The 24,387-nt window shown below is 42.4% G+C and overlaps 1 protein-coding gene across 9 annotated transcripts in view; it reads left to right on the top strand.

The window, feature by feature from the left end:
* The window catches only part of TEAD1 (TEA domain transcription factor 1), a 153,695-nt gene that overhangs the window by 122,624 nt on the left and 6,684 nt on the right, over window positions 1–24,387 (top strand). For all 9 annotated transcript variants that reach the window (XM_068147953.1, XM_068147952.1, XM_068147955.1 and 6 more), the window contains 3 exons: window positions 11,225–11,398; window positions 22,484–22,624; window positions 24,017–24,169. In XM_068147953.1, coding sequence (XP_068004054.1) covers window positions 11,225–11,398; window positions 22,484–22,624; window positions 24,017–24,169 — 468 coding nt within the window. The remainder of the gene's footprint in view (window positions 1–11,224; window positions 11,399–22,483; window positions 22,625–24,016; window positions 24,170–24,387) is intronic.

The following is a 24,387-nucleotide window of genomic DNA, read 5'->3' as shown; positions in this document are numbered from 1 at the left end:
TTGGTATTTTTTAAGGAACTTTTTTGTCTTGTTCTGATATTTAGTCTGTATACTTTACTTGCAAGGGTTGTTTATGAGGTTGGTTGTGATGTTTCAGTTACTCCAGTAAGTCTTGAATCTTGATATTAATAATCATGTGTTTGCCAAGAACATTTGTTGGTAGCCTAGCACTGTTTCTACTGCATTGCAAATGAATAAAAAGGGGTTTTTTCAGCTCAAACCTGAGAATTTTTACTGAGATAATTTCTGAAAAGCAAATGCTGTGATGAATTGATGATATAGATGGGCCTGTCTTACTCAGATTCTTGGTAAAATACAGCAGCTTGGAGCAGAGAGGAGCTGTCACTTGCTCTTTATAATTCAGCACTGGAAACTATATCATTTATGGGCTCTGGCCAGGGATGTTATCCAGGGAGTGTTTACCCTGCATAATGGAGATTGGAAACATAGCCCAGAAACCTTACAACAGAGGAATGCTCCTGGCAGAGAAACATCCCAATGAAAATATACCATATCTCAGCTATTCATATACTAAATATGTGGCAGTGTCTTGGTTTACTAAATGTCATGTTTTGCCAGGTTGAATTAACTGTGAGGGTGGAGATGTTTGGCAGCAGGTACAACTATCTCAGTGCTTACCTGACTGCTAGGTATTGCATGGTTTCCCTGGAATCCCTCTAATTCCCATGGCCTTGATTCCTGGCAATCCTGGCTCTGGAGGGCTAAAGCTTTATCTTAGTGTTCTCCAGACTAATCCATAGCTGGAACACCTTCTCCTTCCCCAGCCCTGAGTTCATCCAGAGAGCAGTGAGTATTTCTCATGTAGAAACACAACCTCCAGGTTTTCTCATCAGACAGCCTTATCAATGTGCACCATTTGGAGTCCTTGGCTCACTGACCCCATGTAATACGTCCTGCAGATTTATGGGGTCTGCCATATCCAGAGTGCTGCACACCAGGATGTTGCATGTGTACCTTAAGGTTATTGGGAAAACAGGATGTGGCCATGTAATGCTCAGCGCTGCTGTGCTGCGTGTGGATGAAATGGCATTTCAGTCTATTCTGATTTATTATTTTGCCAGTGTACCACCTACTTGACCTTTTTCCATGGGTTTTTATATTGCAAAACTATTTGCAGGATGAATATGGTGTAGAGTATCTTGTGGCTTTGTGAAGAAGAGAGTGAACGAGAGTTCAGCAAACTAAGTATGCTCTAAACAGCTCACATCTGGTTGCCCCTCAGACAACTGGTATCTGCAACATGAAACTAGTTGAGTGACATGAATATGTTTGCAACATTGCTGACAGACTGAAAATGAGAAGGTGATGCTTTGGCAGGGGAAGGAGCCATGGGCTCCACTCTGCCACAATGGCACAACTTGGAGGTGGTCATGCCCACACATAGTGTTTGGGCCAGTGGCTTGGGAATGTGTTGGGCCTCTCATTTTTCAGGCAGGTGTGGGCTCAGGGGATGCACCACATCCCCTTGAATTGCATAGGAAGAGTGGAGGCCTAAATAGAAACACAGCTACCCAGGACAGTCCTGTAGTCTGTAAAGCCTTTTTTGGCGTAAACTAATATAATAATATTAGAAAATATATATAGAATATATTGGAATTCCTGAGGGTGCAGCAAGGCCCATCAGAGCTTGTCCCAGCTTGAGAGCATACTGCTAAGAAACTGCGCTTTGTAATGCAAAGCACTTATGCAGGAGTTTACCAGAGAAGCAAGAGCATCAAACTACCCAGACTTGTTTTAAAAAAACAGTTACTTGTGTGCTGTAACACTGCACAAACAAGACACAAAGAACAGTCAATTCCCAGTCATGCATTATTCCCAGTGTAGACTTTTCTTTACATCCATGCTTCAAGCGAAGGGGGGCAGCTTCATCCAGCCGGGCAGGCACCATGGGGAGCCAAGGAATGAACCCCCATGGGCAGTGTGCCACCACCACTGCTGGGAAAGGAGAGTCAGGAGAACGGGAAGCATTGTTTAGATAAAATTTGATTATTTGGATCTTAAACAGGGGCATAGGAAAATAAAACAAGGCAAACACAGAAGGACACTTGCTGAAGAGGCACTGGGCAGAGGCACTGGTGCATGCCTCTCCACAGGGACAGCTCAGAGGCAGCCTGCCTCCCTCCAGCTTTCCCCATCTCTAGTGCACAGATGTTTTTTTCCAGCAAGCACCGAAAGTGCTCCTTGGCGGTGGGAGCCAACCCCTAGGCTCATTTAGTGCTGCTGGATAAAATGTGAATTCTGCCTGTGTTTTTTACATCTTTCTTTGTGTTGGTGTGACATTTTATTGCAGATGTGATTTGCTCAGCATAGAAACAAGGAGGGGTTATTACTTTTTAAATAACAAAACCAGTGAGCCAGGCAAGATGTGTGCTTTGCACAATGTGTAGTCGCGTGGGCATGTGCTGTGGCTGCAGCATGTCCTATGTATGCCTTTGCTGACCTTAGAAATGAATACACACATGCACTGCTAGGTGAGAGCTGTGGAAGAGTTCTCATGCATCTTATGAAAAAAGATAATCATATGTTCATTACACTCCTTTTTACCAAAAATTACATCAGATAATATATTAATAGAGTGTATTTCCAATGTTTTAGTAAAAAGGTATTCTCCTTCCTTCCTCTTCTCTCCAACACAAAAGCCAAGCCAGAAAGCCTCATAGTAACAGAGGCAACTTGACCAATTCCCCCTTAAAATGTAACCTGGAAGTTTATTGAAAAATGCTGATTTGAATGGCACCTGGGGCCAGGACTCAATGATCCTGGGAGGTCCCTTGCACTCTATATTCCTGTATAGCAATTAGAAATTTAGGTCAGTCTGCCCGTGGTGGCTCCTGGCAATTTCAGTGGAGCTGTGCATGGGCACAAAGGTCCACCCACAGGGAATTCATTGTGGGAGTTGGGCCTTAAACATTTCTGGGGTTCTTCCAATCACAATTGGTGTTTAAAAGTACAAAAGCCCCTCAATGTCCAGCAGTTATGTTAATTTAGAGTGGGCATTCTGGTGGGTCGGAAATGTGCTCCATAGAATTCTGTCAGTTGTGGAGGGCTGTTGACTTTTTTCCTTTGCCTAACCACAAAATTGTTCCCTTTACAAAAGAAAAAAGTATCAAGGAGACAGTAAGCAGCTCTCACTGTAGCTCTGCATGGCAGAAGTTAGTATGGGAGATGAAAGATGGCAGAGTTGCAAAATCAGAGAATACTGACTCTGCAGTTACTGATGGGTAAAATTACTCTTCCTTTTACGTGAAAATCAATTCAGTTTACAAATATACAACTGTACCTTCCTTTTGTGGCATTTCATGCTCAAGTACTATTCCCAAATGTTGCATAGAAGCTGCCCTTGTCAATTCAAGCATTAGCAATTTAGTTACCTTTAATTGTTGCCTACCCTATACATTCTCAATAAATTAACAATTAATGCACCCATCTCTTGCTTTCAAGACATCTTTTCCTTAATAGGGCTTTCCATTTCTGCTGTAACAGTTCTGTGAAAGTTCAGGACAAATGCTTAAACCAAGTAATCCCATGTTCCATAACATATATAAACTGAGTATGCAAACAGATTAAAAGGTATATAAAATCCTGACTGTTAAACAAGTAACTATAAAATTCAAATACTCGTAACACTGAAATTACAATCATTCAAATAATTTTATTTTATATAATTTGATAGATAGATACACAGAGAAATAGATAGGATTCAGGCATGCTTTCCAAATAGGGAACAGACTCTGCCAACACCCAATTTGAAAAAAAACAACTTAGGTTCCTTACTCTTGCCACCACATTCATTTTGTCTGTGAGCATTTCAGACAGCTTTACATCTAAAAATACATGCATATATATATAGGGCTATAAAGAGCATGGCTGATGGGCATTTTTCAGTATTAACCTACCTACCCAAACTGTCAGGTTGTGTTAGATCTAAGTTTCCAAATGTATTTTTAAAAGTGGTGGAGAAATAAAATATTCTTTATGTTTTAATTCGGGTTTTATTGTTGTTGTAAAAGGGCTTTGTGAGCCCAGGGAGAATTGTGCCTGAGAACCAGAAAGTGAAAGCAATTGCTCAAGGGCCTTAAAACCAGCCTGCATCATTAGCCAAATGCAGTAAAATTCAACAAAGTTAATCAAACCACCTAAGTGATGAAAAATAAATGAGATCTTTTCAAAAGAAGCCCTCCATCTTTGAACAATATCCATTGTTACAGGCATTGTTTATCTGTTCCTATTCCCTGGAAACAGTATAAAAAGCAGTTCAGCATCTCAACTGTAAGGAGGTCCTTGGTTTAGTGTCTTTGTGAAATGACAAGCAAACCCACATTAGAATGAATGTCTTAGAGTGGCTGTCTAAGGATTTGAAGTAATTTTAGTCTGAAATCAAAGTTTAACTGAATGCAAGGATCATTTAGTTGGTGGTGATGGGGAGCTATGTGTTGGCCCTGAGAAATGGATGTTATACTTTGTAAAATGTTCATATTCAGATGTCCTTAGTTGGAAGTGCCAAGAAACGACCTTAACAGGGCCCAGTCTTGACATAGGCCCCAGTCCTGAAACTATGGCTTTGCAGCAACCTCTTGCTGGTGCTGTTCCTAGGGGACCTCATGGAAAGGTGCAGGAGGCTTGGGCCAGTTTCTCCAACCTAGTTGTAGGGTCAAGACATGGGCTTTTCAAAGGAGGGTCCTGGGGTGAAAATGCAGTGGAGTGCTCAAGAGGCTGAGCACAGTTTACTCCTCGAAGCTGGCCCATGTTAAGCCTTGAGGATGTGTAAAGGCTGTGCTCTCACAGCTGCTTTCACACATGCTCTTTCCCTCTTCTCTAACCCCACCGCTGCTGCTGGAAATCCCCAGGAAAATTTTCAGCGATGCTTTTGCATGGCTGAAGAGGAGTGGCAATGGCAGCTTCCCTCTGCCTGTGTCCCAACCTGCATTCACCCAAATCTTGGGAGCTGGAAATAGCCACAGTAGAAGTAGTTGCCCGGTGTTACACAGGGCCCTGGCCCAGGAAACATGGAATCAGGGAGTGAGAGAGTGAGGTTGTGGGGCAGCTGGAGCAGAGCCTGGGCACACAGCCCTTGTGGTGAGCCCAGGAGAGCTGTAGAATCAGGGGAGTCATCTCAGTGGGGAGCCTCACGCAGTATTGCTTCTGGGGCAAGAGGAGAGGGCCAGCATGTGGGCTGGGCTGGCATTGGCAGTGTGGTGGGCTACAGCTGTGCATCTGCCCACAGCTGCCTCTGCTAACTCCAAACATCTATCCATCTACCCAAGGGGCTTTGCACCTGGCTGTGCCTCAGCCCCACATCTTCCCATCTCGTTCCACTGCAGCTTCCCCTACCCATACACTCACCCCAAAATGGTGTAGCTAGGCTGTAAAGTCAAGCTCTCAGAAGTTGGGAAATGTCCTCATACATCTGTTCTACAATGCAGCAGTTAATTACATGCTCACATGTTTATTTGTTCCTGCTTCATTCAGTGTAAATGGCCCTTCTTTGATAAGCAACTATTCAGTAGTTTGTTTTCTTCTGTTGAAATGCATGGCCCGGTGCCCTTTTCCCTGTGCTCTGTCTAACCTCTCCTCCAAACAGAATTAATAAATGCCCCATTTGCATTTCACAGATGTATTAGCAGTCATTTTTTTAGATGAAGGAGCATTATTACTCACATTTGACAAACCAAGAAGTTCAGGTGCAAAAGAATGAATGGACCACTGATTTTGAGGGTCCCCTTTGATTTGTCATGAGCCTGATTTTGCAGAATACTTAGCGTTATTGAGAGGTTCCTATATTCAGGCATAATTTCCCCTCTGAGCACTCAGCACTTGTGGAATTGGGACTGCAGTGTCTCAAATCAGCCAGGCCAGAACTGAAGGATGCATCTTCACTGTTGCAGGAAAGCTGATGAAAATATTGTGTGAGCGCTTTGCCTAGCCAGCAAATCCCAGTTTCATACTGGGACTGCTGTGGCAGTAGCTGGGAAGTGCTGGGCAACATTAATTTGTCAGGGTCGAGAATTACTTTTGTGCACCACCTTTGTCCTTATTTCTGCTATCCTGATTAAGTCTCTGGGCAGATCTAGATGTGAGTCTGAATAGGTGGAGGTCCTTGAAAGGCTGGGATGACCAGGCAGATTTATCATAGCATACAAGCACAGAAACTTCAATTAACTGTAGGAGTTGGTGCAGACCCCATTTCTAGCATTAAAATGTTCTATATCCCAGTCTGCATCAGCATGGAGAACAGCAACAGGAATGAAATATTCGGTTACTAGTGTTTTGGTAGGAACAAGAAAAATTGTTGGCAGACCAAGCAATTTCCTTACATCAGTAGGAAATTAAAGAGTGTCAGATTTACAACATAGAGTGAGGCAGCAGAGCTGTGGCTGGGTAGGGTTGAGGTTAGAGCCACATGCAGACTTGCTGATACACTAGTGATTGGTTTTCAATCACTCTGCCTCACCTGCCTCCTTTTTTCTCCAAAAGCACAGTGACTGCACAGGCAGCAGTACATTTTTAGAAGATGGATTGGACTGGTCTGTGGAGGTACAGAGGGAATCACTGCATAATGCCAGGCTCTTGAGCAGTGCTATTTTCTCTCCTTTCAGTGAAAGCTCAGACTGTCTCACCTGCCTTCCACGCACCTGTCCCTTTGAGCTTCAGCAGTTGTCCATCTGACCTCCAGTACAGAATATATTTGGCCCAAAGAGAGATGAGAGGCTGTCCCTGTGTCTGGGAAAGAGAAGATCTGCAGCAGAGCCTTTTATAAATATGTACTTCTCCTTTGGGTGGTGGAGTTTCTTTGGGCACACAAAACTTTTCAAGTGGCCAGCCTCTCCCCATGGTACTTTTTCATAGGGATTTATTGCTGCAAGTAATGATATAGATGGCATCACTCTTGTGGTGGTTGTGCTTGACGTTTCAGGAACCTACAGAGCTCATGAAGCAGCCCAGCTAGCAAGGCATTGTTATTACACCATGCAGGGCAGACAAAGCAGCAGGGTGCTGCCCACCTCCTTGTCCTGCTCAACTGTCCCATGGGTGTGCAAGGTCCAGCTAACCACCAGCTTGCTGCCATGCTCCAGGCCCAGAAGTGTTTTCAGAGGAGCTTACACCACCTGTATTGGTGTAGGGATGACTCCCAGGCATATGAGTGTGATTCAGGGGGATTAAATCACAGCTGTGCCCCTGGGAGCAGCAGGAGGACACAGTGCCCTTGCAGTCAGAGTGCTATGCCCATGAGTAAGGTCACCCCTGCAGAAGCAGCTGCCGAGGGCCCTCTCAGGCCATCTGCCTTTCCTCTTTCTCTGCATCCATGTCACCCAGCCTCAGCAGGCCCATGTGTGCCGTGTGTGCTGCTCAATACAGTTATGTAGGGCCTCACAGCCCTGAATGACAGGAGCAGTGCCAGAGACGGTAGCCCTGTAGCTTGGCATACCCAGCTTGCCTGCACCAGGAATGCAAGAGGCTTGGCATCACTGCCATCCACATCTTGGCCATCGTTCTTTAATGAAAGACTTGGTCCAATACAGGCTTGTCAAGGCTTGGCATTAGCTCCACAGGTGTGAGGAGGCACAGGGATGTGTCAGGTAGAGATGCAGCAATTTACAAATCTGCATTTTATGGACTGGAGAGGTGTTTGCCTTAGAATGTAAGTGCAGAATTGGTAAGGAGCTGTTATACACGCTGGCTGATAAAACAAATGTAGGTGGTTTGTCTTTGTTCTGCACCAGCTTAAATGCTTGCATCCCCTGCCATTGGCAATTTGTCTTGGTTCTTTTAAATTCCTAAGTGGATTATAATTTTTCTCGTGGTATTATTTGACAACAGTCATATTTCATGGCTTTACTGCATTCTTTGGATAGTTAGAATGTTTTTCAGGAAAGGAGCTCAGGAAGAGATGGCCATCTCCAGGGCATGTCGTGTAATGCAGACGCTGAAGATGCAGCTGAAAACATTCTTTGTGTTTTTTATAGAGTTGTTACTCTCAGAAAATACAGGATTTTACTTCCAATGTTTACATCATCTAAAGCATGTTACTACCCTAATGCCAGATGCAAATACTTTAAATGCTGTAGTAAATTCCTCAGCACCTAATATACTTCAGTGACTCTGGAATACTCAAGCTAGGATAATAGTGAATTTTTAATATGATGAGGGTGTTTTTAAGCTTTTCAGACACTAATGGGCTCAGCATAAAACTTGGCTTTTTTGCTTTTATCTATGCATAAATTTCTGTCATGAAGTATGTTTGTACAAAAGATAGGGATCATTTCAGTGTCTGTTTACTCTGCTTTGAATGTTATATTGTCATTTGTTAGTTTGCAGAAATATGCCATATCTAATTAGGTCAGTAATGATTGTACTTAGCATAGGAATTGCAGCAACATAAGGAGAAAATAATCACACATTGCAATATCAAAATAAACATTTCTGTCCTAAGAATGTTGTCAGGTGATGTCATACCATCTGTCCTACTGTACCCACTTGGAAATTTTGCTGCAGCAGCATCTGGTACTTTGGCGAGCTCACCAGACAACTGTGGTAGCTTTACAGCTGCCTTTAACTTCACTTTTCTATTTGAACAGTATTAAGACTTCATGCTCCATGTTCCTGTAAATGTGTCTGCTTTTAGTGAACTTTGGATACAGAGCAATTTGTATATTTTCCTGGTTTGCAGAATAAGTACAGTGTGTGAATCATCTTGGGAATTTGCAGTTGCCAAGCTGTAAAATACAGGTCTCCATTCCCCCTTCACTCCGCAGCCACTTTCGGGCCTCAGAGAGTGTCTTTTGGGGAGGACACTTTCCTGGATGTAGGAGAACTGAGCTCTCAGTTCTGTCCCTATAAAAATCTGGTTATTTGCACAACCTGGAACAACTCCAGCAGAGAAGACTGAGAGGGAACAAGCTCAAAATAAATAATGGAAATGGTTTTTCAAGCCCTTACTCTGAACGAGGGATAATTCATAATTCTGCTTGAAAAATGGAGAGGTTTGCCTGATCTCAGGCTTCGTTTGACAGCCATGTTCAATGACCCAGCCCATGCCTCATCCTGCACTTCATCCCTGGTACCTTAGGAACACAACAAGAGCAGGTTTCTGGACTCCCTTTCTTGCATTCCTGGCAGTTCCCAGGTGTACTGGTCACTGATGCATTTTCACTAGGCAGCAAGCTACATAAAAAATGTTCAGCGTGACTTCTAGTTATTCCCTCACAGTACTGCAAACTGAACAGGTGACAGCTATCAAAAAACAATACAAAACAGAAGCACCAATGCTGGAGTCATTGTGCTTTCTCTTGTTACTTTTTTCTTTGTTTTGTCATGTTAAAGTATCTGCTTTGTCCACTTTTGCTACTACTGGTTAAAGTAACGTGCAAAATCTGCCCTCAGACACTGTTACAGTAGGCACAGTGATTTCCCTTATTGTGTGTGAGTGATCATTGTGCAAGCTAGTGCCGAGTGAGGGCTAGCTGGCACACGTTCCCCGGCACACTCACTGCTGCACACAAGCGTTCTGCTCCCCACCACCTGTTTACAGCTCTGTCACAACCATTTTCCTCTTCAAGATAGAAACAGCTTCTTTGGGTCAGTTCTGCCCCTTTTGGGTTCCACATGTGCTAACTAAAAGCTGGGCAAGTTTTCCACTTGTACACAGATAAAGCTGGGATGCCATTATTTTGAAAGAGGACTGCAAGGAAAATCTGTGGAACTGGTGCTCTCAGACTTGGGCTTGCTTGTGCAAACAGTGAAGGTCTCACTTTCCTTTGTCCTTCCACAATGCTAAAAAAGAAATGCAACCCTGTGAAAAGCATGGACCATATCTGTTTTTTTGGCCCCATACACAAATGAGTGTTCTCTGATTGTAAATTCAAATTTTGTTGTGCTAGATGACTTTTAAATAGATTTCAATTTAATTTCCTAAGTGCAGAAATCTAGCCAGTCCTTTTCCCCAGAGTTTTGGACATCTGCTAGGGAAGACTCTGCTTACACTGAAGGAAAGCTCTGAGTGGATGTCCAATTAATTTAGATTTGTCATTTCAATTTGTTCATTCAGTAGGTATATTGTAAACAAAATAGCTTAAATGAGGTCTGCTTTGGGGTTTTAAATATTTTATTTGTGATTAGCTTTTGGGAATTGCCCCTTATACACAGCATCTGTTCAATAAGACAGCATTTTCTAGTGCTCACTGACTGCATGTCAGCTTTCCTTTAATCGGGTTAGCAAAATGTTTTGTGATCTGCATGATTAAAACCCCCAATGTTTAATCCTGCCACTCTTGAGTTCCTTCTCTCTGCTCACATGACACTGTGAGCTGCTGATTGATTGATGGAGGATCTTAGGAGTTCATCCTTCCACTTTCATGTGCTGAAAGGTGCTCTCATCTTGGAGAAATGGCAGCCCCTAAAAGACCAGATTGGAGTCAGTAGGGGCTGGTGTGCACTTCAGTGGGCCAAGCATTTCTCCCAGGCAGGAAAGGAATTGCTGAGGTGATTTCCATGACTATAATGAGGTGCAATAGGATGAAGTTAAGAAGGAGGAAATTAAAGCTGAATGTGTTTTGGCAGAGATAGTCATCTAGAGAGCTAACTCCTGAGGGGATTTTGTCCCTTTAATATTACAAGGGTTAAAATACTGGAGGATGTACAGCGAGGACCCCTTCTGTAGTAACAGTAACAGAGTAACTGACCTTCTCATTACTGTCATTCTGGAGTTAAAACCTCTTCCTTCTCTTTTTGTTAAGTGGTATTTACATATGCTCTAGATAGAGGTTTGGGGTTTTAATAGGCAAACAGGAGATGTGTGTATGTGTACTTTTTGGAGCTAGCAGAAATACAGACTCTGAGGACATAAAACAGAGGCAGAAACAGGATTTCCTTGTGAGCATATCCACCTTACTATGCAGTGTGAAGGCCTCTTCATCACCATGCTATGCCTTTCAGGGTCAATTATACCCTTGAAGATCACCATGTTTTGTGGTCTGCTGTAGGGATGCAGGGGTTTTGATATTTACCCAAGTTCATGAGGGGCTATGGTACAGTCACTGAAGTTGTTCGTGGAAATCAGTGCAGGAAATCGTAGTCCCCAGAGTACTGTGAGAGTCATTTAATCCCTCAAAGCACATTGCCCTGCCCAGGAGCACAGACAGCCCCCTGCCATGATAAACCTCTGTTCTTTCTGTCTAGCACTGATTCTCCTGTTTCTTTCTTGCAGTACAATAAGCACCTCTTCGTACACATCGGACACGCCAACCATTCTTACAGTGACCCCTTGCTTGAGTCTGTGGACATTCGTCAGATTTATGACAAATTCCCTGAAAAGAAGGGTGGACTCAAGGAACTCTTTGGGAAGGGGCCCCAAAATGCTTTCTTCCTCGTAAAATTCTGGGTGAGTAAGACATGATGTGGAGCACCTGCCTTGTTGATAAAGCCTGTGGTTAGTGTTTTTTAGCACCTTTCAGGGTGCTTGAACTGTCCTCTGTTGTCATGTAGAAGCACAGAGCTACCTTCAGGTAGGACGCTGGCCCAGAGCCACTCTTGTTGACAGCTCCACAAGAGGGCTGTGTTGCGGATGACATGCAAAGGCATATGTGTACCTCAACTGTGCTTGACACAGCTGCTGAGTAGGAGCAAGCAGGTACCAGGGTCCATTTGTAGATGGGGAACTGCCATCTAGTGGTCCAGGGAAAAACGGGGGAGCCGTGGGAATGGAGAAGCTGATTTTTGGCGTTTCAGATGTTGAACTCTTGCCAAATGCAAATAAGGACTAGTACCAGTCCTGCAATCAGTCCACACTTAGGCAGATATGACCAACCAGGATTTGAATCAAGTGGCAGTGGGATGACTGTGAGCCTGGGAGAGTTCCAGAGTTGTTCTTAAACATTTTGTGGTTGCTAGAGCGTATCTGCTTTCCCCTTTCCTTTTTGTCAGTCAGCCATGGGACTCTACTCCAAAAGTTTTGTCTATTCATGTCAGCTGTGAGCAAGAGTGAAAAGAGAATTTGAAGGGAAGGCTGAGGTGGTGTATATTGATCTAGTTGTGATTAATTTCATTGATACATCAGATTTTTCATACTGTAATTACAAAATATCACTTTAGCAATGCTAACGGTTCATCCAAAGGGATCATCCAATCTCCAGGCTGTATCTTAGACCTATACTAAAGCTTTTTCTACTAAGTAATCTGTTGGAGTTTTTTTGATGCTATACTTCTTTTCATAGCAACAATTACCATCTAAGCATTTTAAATTTCTCTTTTAACACTTCAGTGAAAGATGTATATTTATAGTTTAAGTACAGGATAGACAGGTTGAGGCTTAAATCCTAAAAGGTTGATCTGGAACCACTGTTTATGACCAGATTTCCTGGTGTTTAATGCTTTCAGTTGAAGCTTATCTATGTGACCTGAAACACTCTCCACCTTGTACCTACCCCAGACTTTGTATCTTGCCAAGAGCTGCTGTGGCACCAGATTTGGAACTGGAAACTGGGAATGAGGGAGAGTTTTTTCTCAAATCTGTGTGTGGAGGGGATAAACCACCTAGCAGAGCTCTGCTGGACTGCTGAAGAAATCTGTTGAGAAGTTCATGGGACTTAATACTAAGCATGGGAGGTATAGACAAATCATTTCCAGGCTGTCTGAGCAAAGAGGCCAGGAACAGGAAGCAGCAGAGAACTGGGAGCTGGCACAGAGCAGGCACCAGGAAGCTGGGAAACATAGATGATGTTGTAGGGTCAGAAAGAAGGAGGCAGTGGGAAGAGGAAGCATTTGGGCTAAGGAACTTGTGAAGAAACATAGGGGTAAAGACACACAGCAGAAATAGGTATGTGAGAGGCAGGAGCAGAGCAAGCATAAAAACAGAAGAAATCTGGCTGCAGAGGAATAGAGCTTGGAGGTTAAGGGTCTGTGACTGCTACAGACCTTCCTTGCTAGACTGGGCTTGAACTGAGCACCTTCATCTCACTTTCCACTTTCTATAGTTAATACTTGTGAAGCCCACTGGCAAATGGAATGTCAACTCACTTACCTGTTCTCAGTTCCAACAGAGAATGACAAGCCTCAGTCTTCGTGTTAAGACATGGAAGTAGCAGGGATTTGCTAGATAGTCATTGAGGTGTTGTATGTTCTGCTTTTTCTCAATATGGAAGGGCAACCCTGACTGATACTATGATACTATGATTTTCAGGCATGCTAAATGCTCAAAATTCTATCTAAAGCCAGTAGAGATCATCTTTGAACCATTAAAGTCTGTGTTGTACTCATGACTTTGAAAATTCAAGCACCAGCCTTCTCTGCTTGATTTCCTACAAATGGTACACACCTTTAACAGTCTTGCCTCAGTTGCCCTTCTGTAATATGGGGGTGGCACCATCACTTCACCTCAGGTGGTCACTGAGAAATCAAGCTCATGGCTGTTTATAAAGAATCAAGATAATGCCATGAAGAAAACCTGTATCAGTTAATAATTCTGTGTTCAGTACAGGTATTGAGTAGTGTGCAGGAACTAAGGATTGAGCCATGCTGAATAATGAAGACAAAGAAATATTGATAGATGCTCAGAGGGTGAGTGTGCCGTCTAGAGATGCTGCTGAGCAGTGAGGATGTGCAGGCAACTCCAATCCAACATTTCCTAACCTCACTGTGCTTTCCAACATAATGGTCTTACAATACAATTTTGTGTTGTATTAACATAGAGATCAAAAAACATACAGAGCTAATAGCCTACTGAGTTATACATTAAAAATGTGATGTGAATGCCTTCCTGAGTGAAGATCTGAAAACAGGCCAGTGGATTTTCTCTCTCCTTGAGTGAAGCAGAGGGAAGGTGCCAGGGACAGTGTTTGGGTATAGCACTAGTCACAACGAATCTCCTCACAAGAGTAAACCGCACACCAGTACCTTTCATCTAAAAATATGTGCAGGAAACTCAGAAGTAATAAGTCATGAGAATTAGATCCTAAACTGTCAGCTCACTGTCCTTTATTTCTTTCACCTTAACAGGACATTTGTTGAGAAAAAAGGACAGTGTTCCCATTTTTATGGGGGGTATTAAAAAACTGTTCTAAAGAGTCCTGTATTAGCAGTGTAAAGCTGGTGAAGGTCTGACAATCTCTTTTACCTTGCTAGCAACTGCAGGTTTATTACTATGGAAGTAGATTTTTTTTTCATTCCTGTCCTTTTCTTTCAAATTAAGTATCCACTTTTGAATGGGTATCCACTCGCTCCTTCTCCTCCTCCTCCTCCTCTGAAAGTTGATATTTTCCCAGGTTCTGTTCGTGTTGCATGGTTGTTTACTCACAATTCTCCCTCTCACCCTTTATTTAACCACTTCCCCCTTCCCAGCCTTGCTGTTGTCTTCTCCCTTCATTATCATTTAACAATCGATAGTGCGCTCAGCACTGTAAGCGACTGCATCTGAGCATCAGTGTCCAGTGACAGTCCTCCTTACAGTGGAGTTTGATGGTAATGTGTGTGAAAGAGGAATGTGATTTTTGTGTTGGGCAAATAAGTACAGGTGAGAGAGCACTGTAAGGAGGATCAGTGAAATAAAACCAGGGACTGAGAGTGAAAGAAGTCAAGGGAAGCCAGAGAAGGAAAGCGGGCAGGTGTCATGGCATGTGGAATCTTGCAAGCAAAGGTGAGGAGCTGATGCCAGAAGGGATGGTGAGCCTGTAAACAGAGAAGCTGGCATCTCGCTGGAGGCAGCACAAAGGGTATTTTGTTAGACATTAAATGTAGTGTGGGGAGGAAGGATGGGAAACAGGAAGACCAGAGACAAGCTCTCACATTGAAGATGACTAAAGCAGAATTTGGCTTAGCTATGGTAGAACTCTGGAACAAGTATTTCTCTTGCTCTTTCCCATTTAGCTCTGCTTGAGGCTTCTCAGCAGCATGGTTTACCCTGTGATAAAGGTAATAAGGTTTAATTGCAAAAACAGTGGGAGGGAAAGGTCTGAGATCTTGCAAGAAGACGTTTGGCAATTGTGGAGTTGACTTTGCAAAGCATGGCAGGTATGGAGCACAAAGCAAAGCATTGCTTTGCTTTGCAGAGATTTATTGGTTCATGCAGATCATATCTCCTGTGAAACACAGCCTGATGCTGGGAATGGGTGAGCTTCTGGCCTCAGCTCTGGTGACGCATCTGGATGTCACACCTTTGGGCCTCTTCCTACCTAGCAGTGCAGGAGTTATAAAAGGAAGAGACTTCTACACCACCAACCAGCCTTACAGGCATGCGAAGTGATTGCCCGGTCTTTATCTTCCACCTTGAATGCAATGACTCTTTTCTTCTATTTATCCCAGGTAGTCACTGAGAACCAGAGTTCAGGGAAGTCACTCCAGAGACAGACTTTTACAGTAATAGATAGAAGATGCTGTACTTGGTATGTTGTGTGCTCAGTACAAGGAACAGGAAATTTGTGTGACAGTGATATGAACTCAAGATTACAGGGATATAAAATAACAACAACAAAAAAAAGTGTTCTTAATAAATGTTAAAGTTATTTCCTAGAACACTGGCAAGGAATTTCAACAAGGCTGCAGAGTATCTGCAGATGAAACCTTTCCCTGGGTGCAGGTTGAGTGCACAGCCCTGCCTCTCTTACCTTGCTCACTAACAAAATAAGCCAAATCTCAGATATGATTCATGCCATCTAATGTTAATCTGAATAAAGTCAACATAACTGTTGGTTAGTTTGTACTTACATGGGTTTTGTGATTTGAGAAAAGCCCTGACACTGAAGTTCTGATTAGCCTATCAGAAATCTACACCAACAGGTATTACCTCTGTTGGTTTCTTTTACTGGCTGAAATTCTACTCACTTTGATAACTAATGCTATCCCAACTGATTATTCACTACTATTCTTACATTATGTGATACTAAGTAATACTCTTAGGCCTTCTGAAAGAGTTCAGACTTAGTCATGGATTGCATATCCAACTTAACCCTGAAACATCTGTCTAAAGCATTACTACTTATTTCTCTCATGTTTTGCCTCAAGCCTTGACTGGAAATTCTGAGGCAGGGATTCTCTTTTTGCAAGACTTTTCTACATAACCTAAAGTACGATGCAGTGGGTCCATGCCTCTGTTGGGCTCCTTAGTGCTGGTGTAAGCACACCTTGCAGTAATGTAGCCATGGATTTTGTGCCTCTGACACTGCCAAACGCCCTGTGCCAAGCCTAAACTCTGACTTCTGCAGCTGCAGGAAGAAAGAGATGTGGGAAGCGAGTATGTCTGACAGGAGGAGGGCTGTTTCCTAACTAGTGACACAGGAGAAAACCAGCAGATATAAAGTAATATTGAGTTGTCAGGCTTTCTGCTGATCTGATCCACTGGCTTCATTTTAAATGTTTACAGTAGCTTGAACTGTTTTTCAAACTGAGGAGAGCTTAGTCAGAGCTCAGTGCAACTTTGAAATAAAGACCCAAACTCATCTGAAGATGCATGGATGATATTAATTGATGTTTAAAATGAATGCCTCTGTTTGCAGGAATCTGCAATGCAAACTAGGAGTTTTAGAAAGTAATGCATATTATAATCAGGGCAAGCTTTTAAAGATGCTTTGAAGTCCTAAACATTTTTGAAATTCAAATGTGGGATGGAAATAAAGGAATCTACACAATAAAGGGGCATTAAATTATGTCCCCCAAAATTTCACTCTTTTATAGATGTAAATATATGCCATAATTAGTGGTAAGTAACATGAGGAGGATGGTTAAGTTTATTCCTATTCTTATTCAAAACAGCTGTGGCATGAAAAATAATGCTCCTTCTCTTTGTGATATACTGGAACAAACAATTTACCCATGTAATCAGTGTTCAGAAATGGCTTGCACTTCCCACCCCCTCCTGAATTTATCCCCCTGTGCCTGCAGCCATCTTAAAAGGTGCGGAGATTCTTTGTGTCCTTCATTCACACACACAATTGTGGCTACCGCTTTCCTTTTTTCCCCCCTCCTTTCTGGTTTTACATGTAATTTATGTTGCACAATCTAGAATCTTGGATTTGCCTACACACGCACTTGCACACTCGCCAGCTTTGACTGGCAAATGATCTGCAATCACAATTGGGATCCGTAATGTGAATGGGTCTATGGCCAGCATGCAAATGTATGCAAAACAAATTAGATATGGAAGAAAGCAGACATCCATTTTCTTTCCCCCATCACAACCCTCTTGATGCAGGGAGCTCACGTGGTGCTTGTGGAGGACCCCTTCGCAATCTGATGCAAGGGCATTAGCGTTTGAGGCTGGATAATGAGTGGAAGGGGCCGAGCAGCTGGGAAGCCGGAGCAGCTTGGCCTGTCCATCAGGAGCCCAACCATGTGGCAGACCTGGACGCAATTCCTGCACTGCTGTGTAACGTGCGGTGAAACGTGCCAGCAGCCCAGATGCTGCCCTTGGAAAAAATTGCTTCACAATTTGGAATCTCAGCTCTTTGATCACTCTTTGGAGAGGAGGAGGAGGGGAGGCATGATGTGGTCATATGAGTAACACACCTCCCTGCAGTCAGCAGTTGTTAAAACCTAGATGTTGTTAATAAGTGACCTTATGTATTTAACGTTAACTACCGAATGCCAGTGTAAATTGTTCTGGCCCTCCCCAAGTCGCACTGTTTCAGTAGGTGCTGTTTTCCTTCGGCTCAGCAGGAAGGATTTAGACTCTTCTCAGCAGTTTTGCTGGAGTTGCTTTTTTGTTAGCCAAAGCTGTTAGTATTACACAAGCAGTCTGCCCTCTGCCCCCTGCCTTTAGCAGAGAGCCTGAGAGCTCTTCTGAAGCCAATGTGAAGTTTTGTTGTTGTTTTTTTTAATTTATTGTCATCCTTTCTTTTGGTTGCAGCCAGCTCTGTTTTGGTGCTTGCTGTGGCACACTGGCAGAGGCCTCTCCATGCAGTGTGTCAAACACTTGGTGCTCTTAATATATAACATTTTCAGTGCCACCCAACGACAAGCTATGCTTTATTAATGAGTTAATCATGCTCTTACACAACCATTGTAGACAGGGTGCCAGGAAGCTGAGTGCCTCTCCTGCCTCCAAATGCATTCAGCTAATATAAATCTCAGCTCTTAGAAATAAACCAGAGTTAGACATCTACTCTAGAAAGTTAAAAAGAAAAATAAAAATTCCATCTTTGCTTTTAGGTTGTTGTTTCTTCCCTAAATTGCACTGGTCTCCTATTTTAAAAATGTGATGAGTAAAGGGATCACATCAGATGCGATCAAACGATAATACCTCAAGTGCCATCGTATTTGAAATCACCCTTTGAAAGGCATATCTCTACATGCTGCAGCAGAGCTCACCAACCCCAGTTCCTGCAGCCATGGGTCCAAGCAGAGTTGCATGAGAAGCTGTACAGAAGGGGAAGGTGCTTTAGAGCCTGGAAAGATTTTCAACGAGAGTCTGAAATGCAAGAGAACAGCTAGAGGGTACCAAGGAAATAATGAGACAAAGCTGGTTGCAGCAGGAGAGGCTGCAAGCGCAGCGCTCCAGAAGTTTGACTGATCACGTTTTTCACAGGAATCCTTGAAAAAGGAAATTATAAGGAAAAGGCTTAATTGAGGTTAATGAGATAAACTCCTATATTTCAATTTTGCTATTGTTATATTTATCTAGTCTTGTCTCTTCTGTAATGTAGGCAGTGAACCTCACTAAGTAATATCTGCATCCAGACTAAGCCTACTTGAACTAGAGTATTCCTGCTAGTTAGGTATTTAGCTTGGTTAAAGAAGACCCCAAGCAATGGTGATTCCACCACGTTTGAAAATCATGCCAGCATTTTGTTGCCACCAGAGTTACCAGCCTCTGCTTTGTTTCTCATTTAGCTTTTGTGTAGCTTTAGCTTTCTGTCTTCTGTCCTTTTCTAAAAGATTTAATCTATCAGGAGACTCTTCCCCATGTAGCAACTTGTAGGCTATGACAAAGTGGTGGAAAAACCTCCCTTGGAAAAAGTAAGTAGATGGAGTTTCATTAGTCATTCACTACAAAGGATGTTTTCCAGACCTGAAATCATTCTTGTAACTCTTTTCTGAACTCTTTCCAATTTTCCAATATCCTTTCTAAAGTGTAGACACAGAAACTGGAATCAATACTCTAGTAAGGAGCCTGCTAAAGCTGAAACATCACCTTAATCCTGCTCAAAGCCACATCTCCAACTCTCATAGCCACAGCAGTGCCCATGTTTAGCATAGCTTTTTCTTTTGTGTGTGTGTGTGTGTATTTCCACCACCTTTTTAGGAGGAAAAAAACCCAAACAAACTTTAATCATGCTCAGTTTTCATCAAGAAATGCAACTTTTCCTTTCATATATTTGTGTTCAGCTGAACCACTTGCTCTGTAAACCAGAGAATTAGCAAGTCCTTCAGTACCATTTTTTAACTAACATTTTGTACTTTACCACCAGTTATTTTCTTTCCTTGATTTCTAAAGGTATTTGGCATAGAACAAAGCTTTCAGCACCTGGTTCAGAATAAATGCTTCCTTGATATCATAGAATCACAGAATCAATAAGGGTGGAAAAGACCTCAGAGATCATCAAGTCCAACCTCTCACCCAACACCTCAGGACTAACTAAACCATGGCACCAAGTGCCCTTCTCTGGACATGTTCAAGTGTCTCAAGGTTCTTCTTAAATTGAGTGGCCCAGAATTTGTAGTGCATTTGTTTCATACACTGACTTCTCTCTGGAAATGCAGTGACTGACTGAAGGATGGGGTGCCTTTCTTCTGACTGGAAAAAAAGTGCTGATTCAAAACTGCACATAGACACTCATCCCTGGTGTTCGTGTATGCATCTGCTAGTGAAAAAGTTTGAACCTAGACTGAGGGGAAAGAGTTGTTTTAGCAAGTGAGATCAGACAAAATTCTTTCAGTGCTGAAAGAAGCTTCAGTGGAGCCTTCATTTGCATGTATTTGCTGTAGACAACTCTTAATGACATTTTTATGTTACTGTTACAATTTTTGGAGGAGTCCTAAAGCTTCAGCTCTCAGCAGTTTGTAATTTGAACATGGAAACTTTTATTTAAAAGGTAAAATCACATCCTTCCTTGAAAACATGTTTATTGTGTGCTGGACTCAAAGAAAAATCAAAGGGAAAATAAAGCAAACAAAGATAATTCACAGCTATCTTACTACCATGAGGCTTTTGCAACAATGTTGTGATTGCATAACAGTAAATTATGACATTTGAATGGTAATTTCATGTGTTCCTCATTCAAACATCATGGCCCCAGCCTGTATTTTTCTGTGTACACAGGACTCCTGCTCAGTTCAGCAAGAGCTGGAAGAGCTGTAGGAGTGATCAAGAGGGTGCCAGATGGCCACATGTGTTACTTGTCCAGGTTAAATGTCAGCATGTAAATACAACTCTTAGATATTTATTTTTTTCCCCAGTGGGCTACAAAGTCAGAAGGCAGCAGATAAAAAGTTTTGTTTTCTTTTTAGTCTATCGACAGTTGTTACTGCATCTTGAACTGTGTGGTTGACTCCTTTGACAACATAAAATTGGTTACATTTTAGCTTGAATTTCTTAACTTTTTTGCCTGTGTCTGAAAAGGAAAAAGAAAAATGGATAGTAAAAATCTAATTGTGGTAGCATCAGGAATGACCACTTGTTTAAAAATGGGCATTGGTGGTATTATTTGTTGTTAGTTATCACGATGAAACTGTTTTCTCAGAAATCCCGAGTCTTCAGAAATTCCGGTGGAGCAGCTGTGGCACGGCTGATGGCTGCTACAGTTTGTCACGTTTAGATGTTTGTCGTGTTTCAACTGAAAGCCAGCTGTGATGGCAAATTGCTTATTTACTCTTAGCTTGGAACAATTTCTTACAGCTCACTGGGAACACGCTGCTTTAGATTTAAAGCAGTACATTAAACATTAACTGCTGACCTCATGCAAAACATGTGCAAGAAACAAGGTGTAATAGCGATAGGATTTCTTTCTGTTATGCAAAAGACGTGACTATAGGGCTGTTTGTATTACTGTGTGCAAACCTCAGGAGACTTCTCCACTGATTAATTTACCAAAGCCAGACTGAAGTAATCTTAGACCTGTGTCTTCTCTGTACCACAAACTACTCAGTATGCGCTATTATCAGCATATCGCCTCAGAGCATTGTACCACAAATAAGGACTGCAGACACTAAGTGGAATTAATGAGTTGTTGCCTAGTTAAAAATTAAATAGCAGTTACAAATGACCTGAACTATAGTGCAGGCAGGATTATAAATGTTCCACACTAACTTGTAAATGAACATACCTGTAGACTGGGTTTGCCAAAAGTCTCAAGGTAGAAAGAACATGAAGGTGTCTGTCAAAACTGTTGTGTTAAATTCCTGGTTTAGCACTAAAAGCAAGCAGAGCTAGACTTGCAAGTGAAATTGGTGCCAAAGTGCATTTCCCTGCTAAAATGCTCATCTCAGAGTAAGTTAAACATTCAGGCAATTCCTAGTTATTATGCTGCAGTAGCTGATCAGCTATTTCCACATAAAAAGACAACCCTGTCCACTCTCCCCTTTTGCATCAAAGATGTCAGCAAAGCTAATGCCTGAATCAACAAACCCAGCTGTGGATATCCCTGGACTCTGCCTGTATCCATATTAGTGTGCTTTTAAGTTGAGGGCTTTTGAAAACGAATTCATGATGACAAAGAGCACAGTGGCAGAACAGCTTCAGTGCTGCTGCAGGCCTGGGGGGGGCTGGATTCAGCATGTGACCTCTGCTATTGCTTTGTAGCCAAATTAATCATGCTGTGCACAGGACTTGGATTTGCTTATAAATAATTAAAGGTAGCACTGTTCCTTGCTTGATCCTGCAAGTCTCAGTCTCTGTTGCTTGATATCAAAGGCAGCTGGTTAGTTTTTCAGACTGCAGAAAAATACTGAAAGAAATCAAACCCTTCCCATGGTGTTGTAGTGGTGTGGTAGGCACAGCTCAGGTGAAGCAGCCTGTGAATTGCATCATGCAGCTCCATGAAGTCAAGCATTTTGCTGAATCAGGGCCATATGGCTTGACAGAGTCTTATCAGGCGTTGATTCCGTGTTGTGCAGCTGTCTCCCTTTGCCATGAGGATTTTATTGCTTTAAGGGAAAAGGAGAAAGTGAACTATGGCCCCTCAGGACCAGGATGGCTTGAATTTGAGGCCACAGAGCAGGTTCCCTCCAGGAGGCTCCTCCAGGTTCTTGCAGGTGATCATTCCTTTGCTCCAGGGACTTCATCAGCTCTCTGCCAGATTAGAACATCACCTGCAGCCCAGAGAAATACTGGATTGTCTTTTGTTGTTTAAAGTGTGAAGAGATGCTCGCTTCCCAAAGGTTTTTACTGCCACTTACCTGACAGACCTTTTCCACTGTTGTCACTATAAAACTCCCTCCCGTCTCCCTCATTTCTGAAAATAATGGTGAGCTAATTACAGCGTGTGCTACTGACACTGTCAAATGGAAAACAAAGTCAACAGCTGTCATTTTTCCCCAACAGGCTGACTTAAACTGCAACATTCAAGATGATACAGGAGCATTTTATGGAGTCACCAGTCAGTATGAGAGCTCAGAAAACATGACAATCACCTGTTCCACCAAAGTCTGCTCATTTGGAAAGCAAGTAGTAGAAAAAGTAGAGGTAGGTGTTGTGCCAGGATGTGTGGGATGATTTTCTGGTTCCCTTTCGTTTTCCTTGGGCTTTTCTTTCTGTTATCTTTACTTTGCTCTTATCTGGCTTTTTCTTCCTTCCTGGAAGAGTATTTTCCTTCCCAGTCATGTCTGCATTCCTTTTAAATCACCATGTGAATGGTGACACTACAGTTACCTGTTGCATTGGAGACCCTACTCCACTCTGCCTGTGGCATGCTTCAGTCAGAAACATGCAGCTGACATCAGTGCTGCCTCCTCCATCATGTGGCAGAAAATAGCTGAAGCTTTTGCTCCCATTTCCAAACACTTGACCAGCCACATCTGCAACCATACTGCAGTGACAAGCTAGCCTCTATCATCTAGATTTTGTAAACATTTAAAGCCATGGCTGGTGTCCTATGTTTTGTACATACCTGTGTGTATTTTATCTTACCTTATGGACAGGAAGGTGTGCCTTGCCCAGTCACCAGCAGCTTTGGAATACAAAATTGGGTATTTTCTTTAACATGCAAGGGCTTTTATTTATGTTTACCTTTTCTAAGCACAAAACTGTATGGTGTGGTCAGGTCACTAGCTGGTTTATTGTGCAGTGGTACTGCAGTATTTAACTCGTCTTCAGTGTACTAAGCCCCACACCCAAATCTGTTGTTTGCAAGACACTTTTTGTATGGGAATTTTAGCCTAGTGATGAAGGTTGAGCCTGGGCACGTGATCATGTCCTTGGTTAACTAAATATGTTTTCTGTATTAGGTGACCATAAAAAAGTTTTTCATCATTTCCTTAAACCCAGGCTTACAGAGAGTGAAAAAAGAAACAAACACATCTGAGCAATTGGTGGCTGGGCAGCAGGAGTCCAAGAGTCACAGCCTTACCCTCCTACAGCCTCTTGTGAGCTCCCACAATCTAAATCAGGCTGGTTTTCTTCCAGCTGTAGTCTTGCATCTTTCTGCAGTTGATAAATTGCCTCTTACATCATGCAGTAATACAGCTACATTTGTATCCCTATGTGGATGCACAAATATGGAAGTTTATTTTTGTGGTTCCTTTTGCAGACAGTTGCCTCGAAACTACTGTAAAATCATCTTACCACAGAGTTTTCTGCTTAATTAATTTTCACTTGACTTGAACTTACCTTTGTGTAATCCTCATCTGTTCAGTTTTTTAATTCACAGGTTAGAGAACAAGCCATTCTATTAGAGCTTTCAGTAATTAAGGGCTTTTGCATTTTTAGCAAGACACTGCATAGCTCAGGCAGGGAGTTAGCAAGTGGAGGTGTGTGCCTGAGAGATGGTTTCTCTTTTTTCTGTCTACACAGATTTAGACTTTTTTTTGCTATTTCTGAATTATCTTACTCTAAATGCTCTCTTTTTGTTCTCTTTAGACTGAATATGCAAGGTTTGAGAACGGCCGATTCGTGTACAGAATAAATCGCTCCCCAATGTGTGAATATATGATCAACTTCATCCACAAGCTGAAGCATTTACCAGAGAAATACATGATGAACAGTGTGTTGGAAAACTTCACAATTTTATTGGTATGGATTCACTTTTTAGTTTTGCACTTCTAAGAAGCTCTCAGGCTTTTTTTTGTCTTGCTTACTATTTAGAACCAGTTTCCAAATCCCTTAGTCATGTTGCTTGCTAAACAAATCATCCCACTGACTTCAGAGTAACTCTTGGAATTGTGTGCTGCAGACGCCAAGGATGAAAAGGCCAAGCTGGCTGAGAACATGAACACACATCTTTGTTACTT

This window comes from Melanerpes formicivorus, unplaced genomic scaffold, assembly GCF_026170545.1.
Source record: "Melanerpes formicivorus ecotype bairdi unplaced genomic scaffold, bMelFor1.0.p_v2 SCAF_16, whole genome shotgun sequence".
NCBI classification, from domain to species: Eukaryota; Metazoa; Chordata; class Aves; order Piciformes; family Picidae; genus Melanerpes; species Melanerpes formicivorus.
This window is presented reverse-complemented; position numbering and strand designations above follow the sequence as displayed.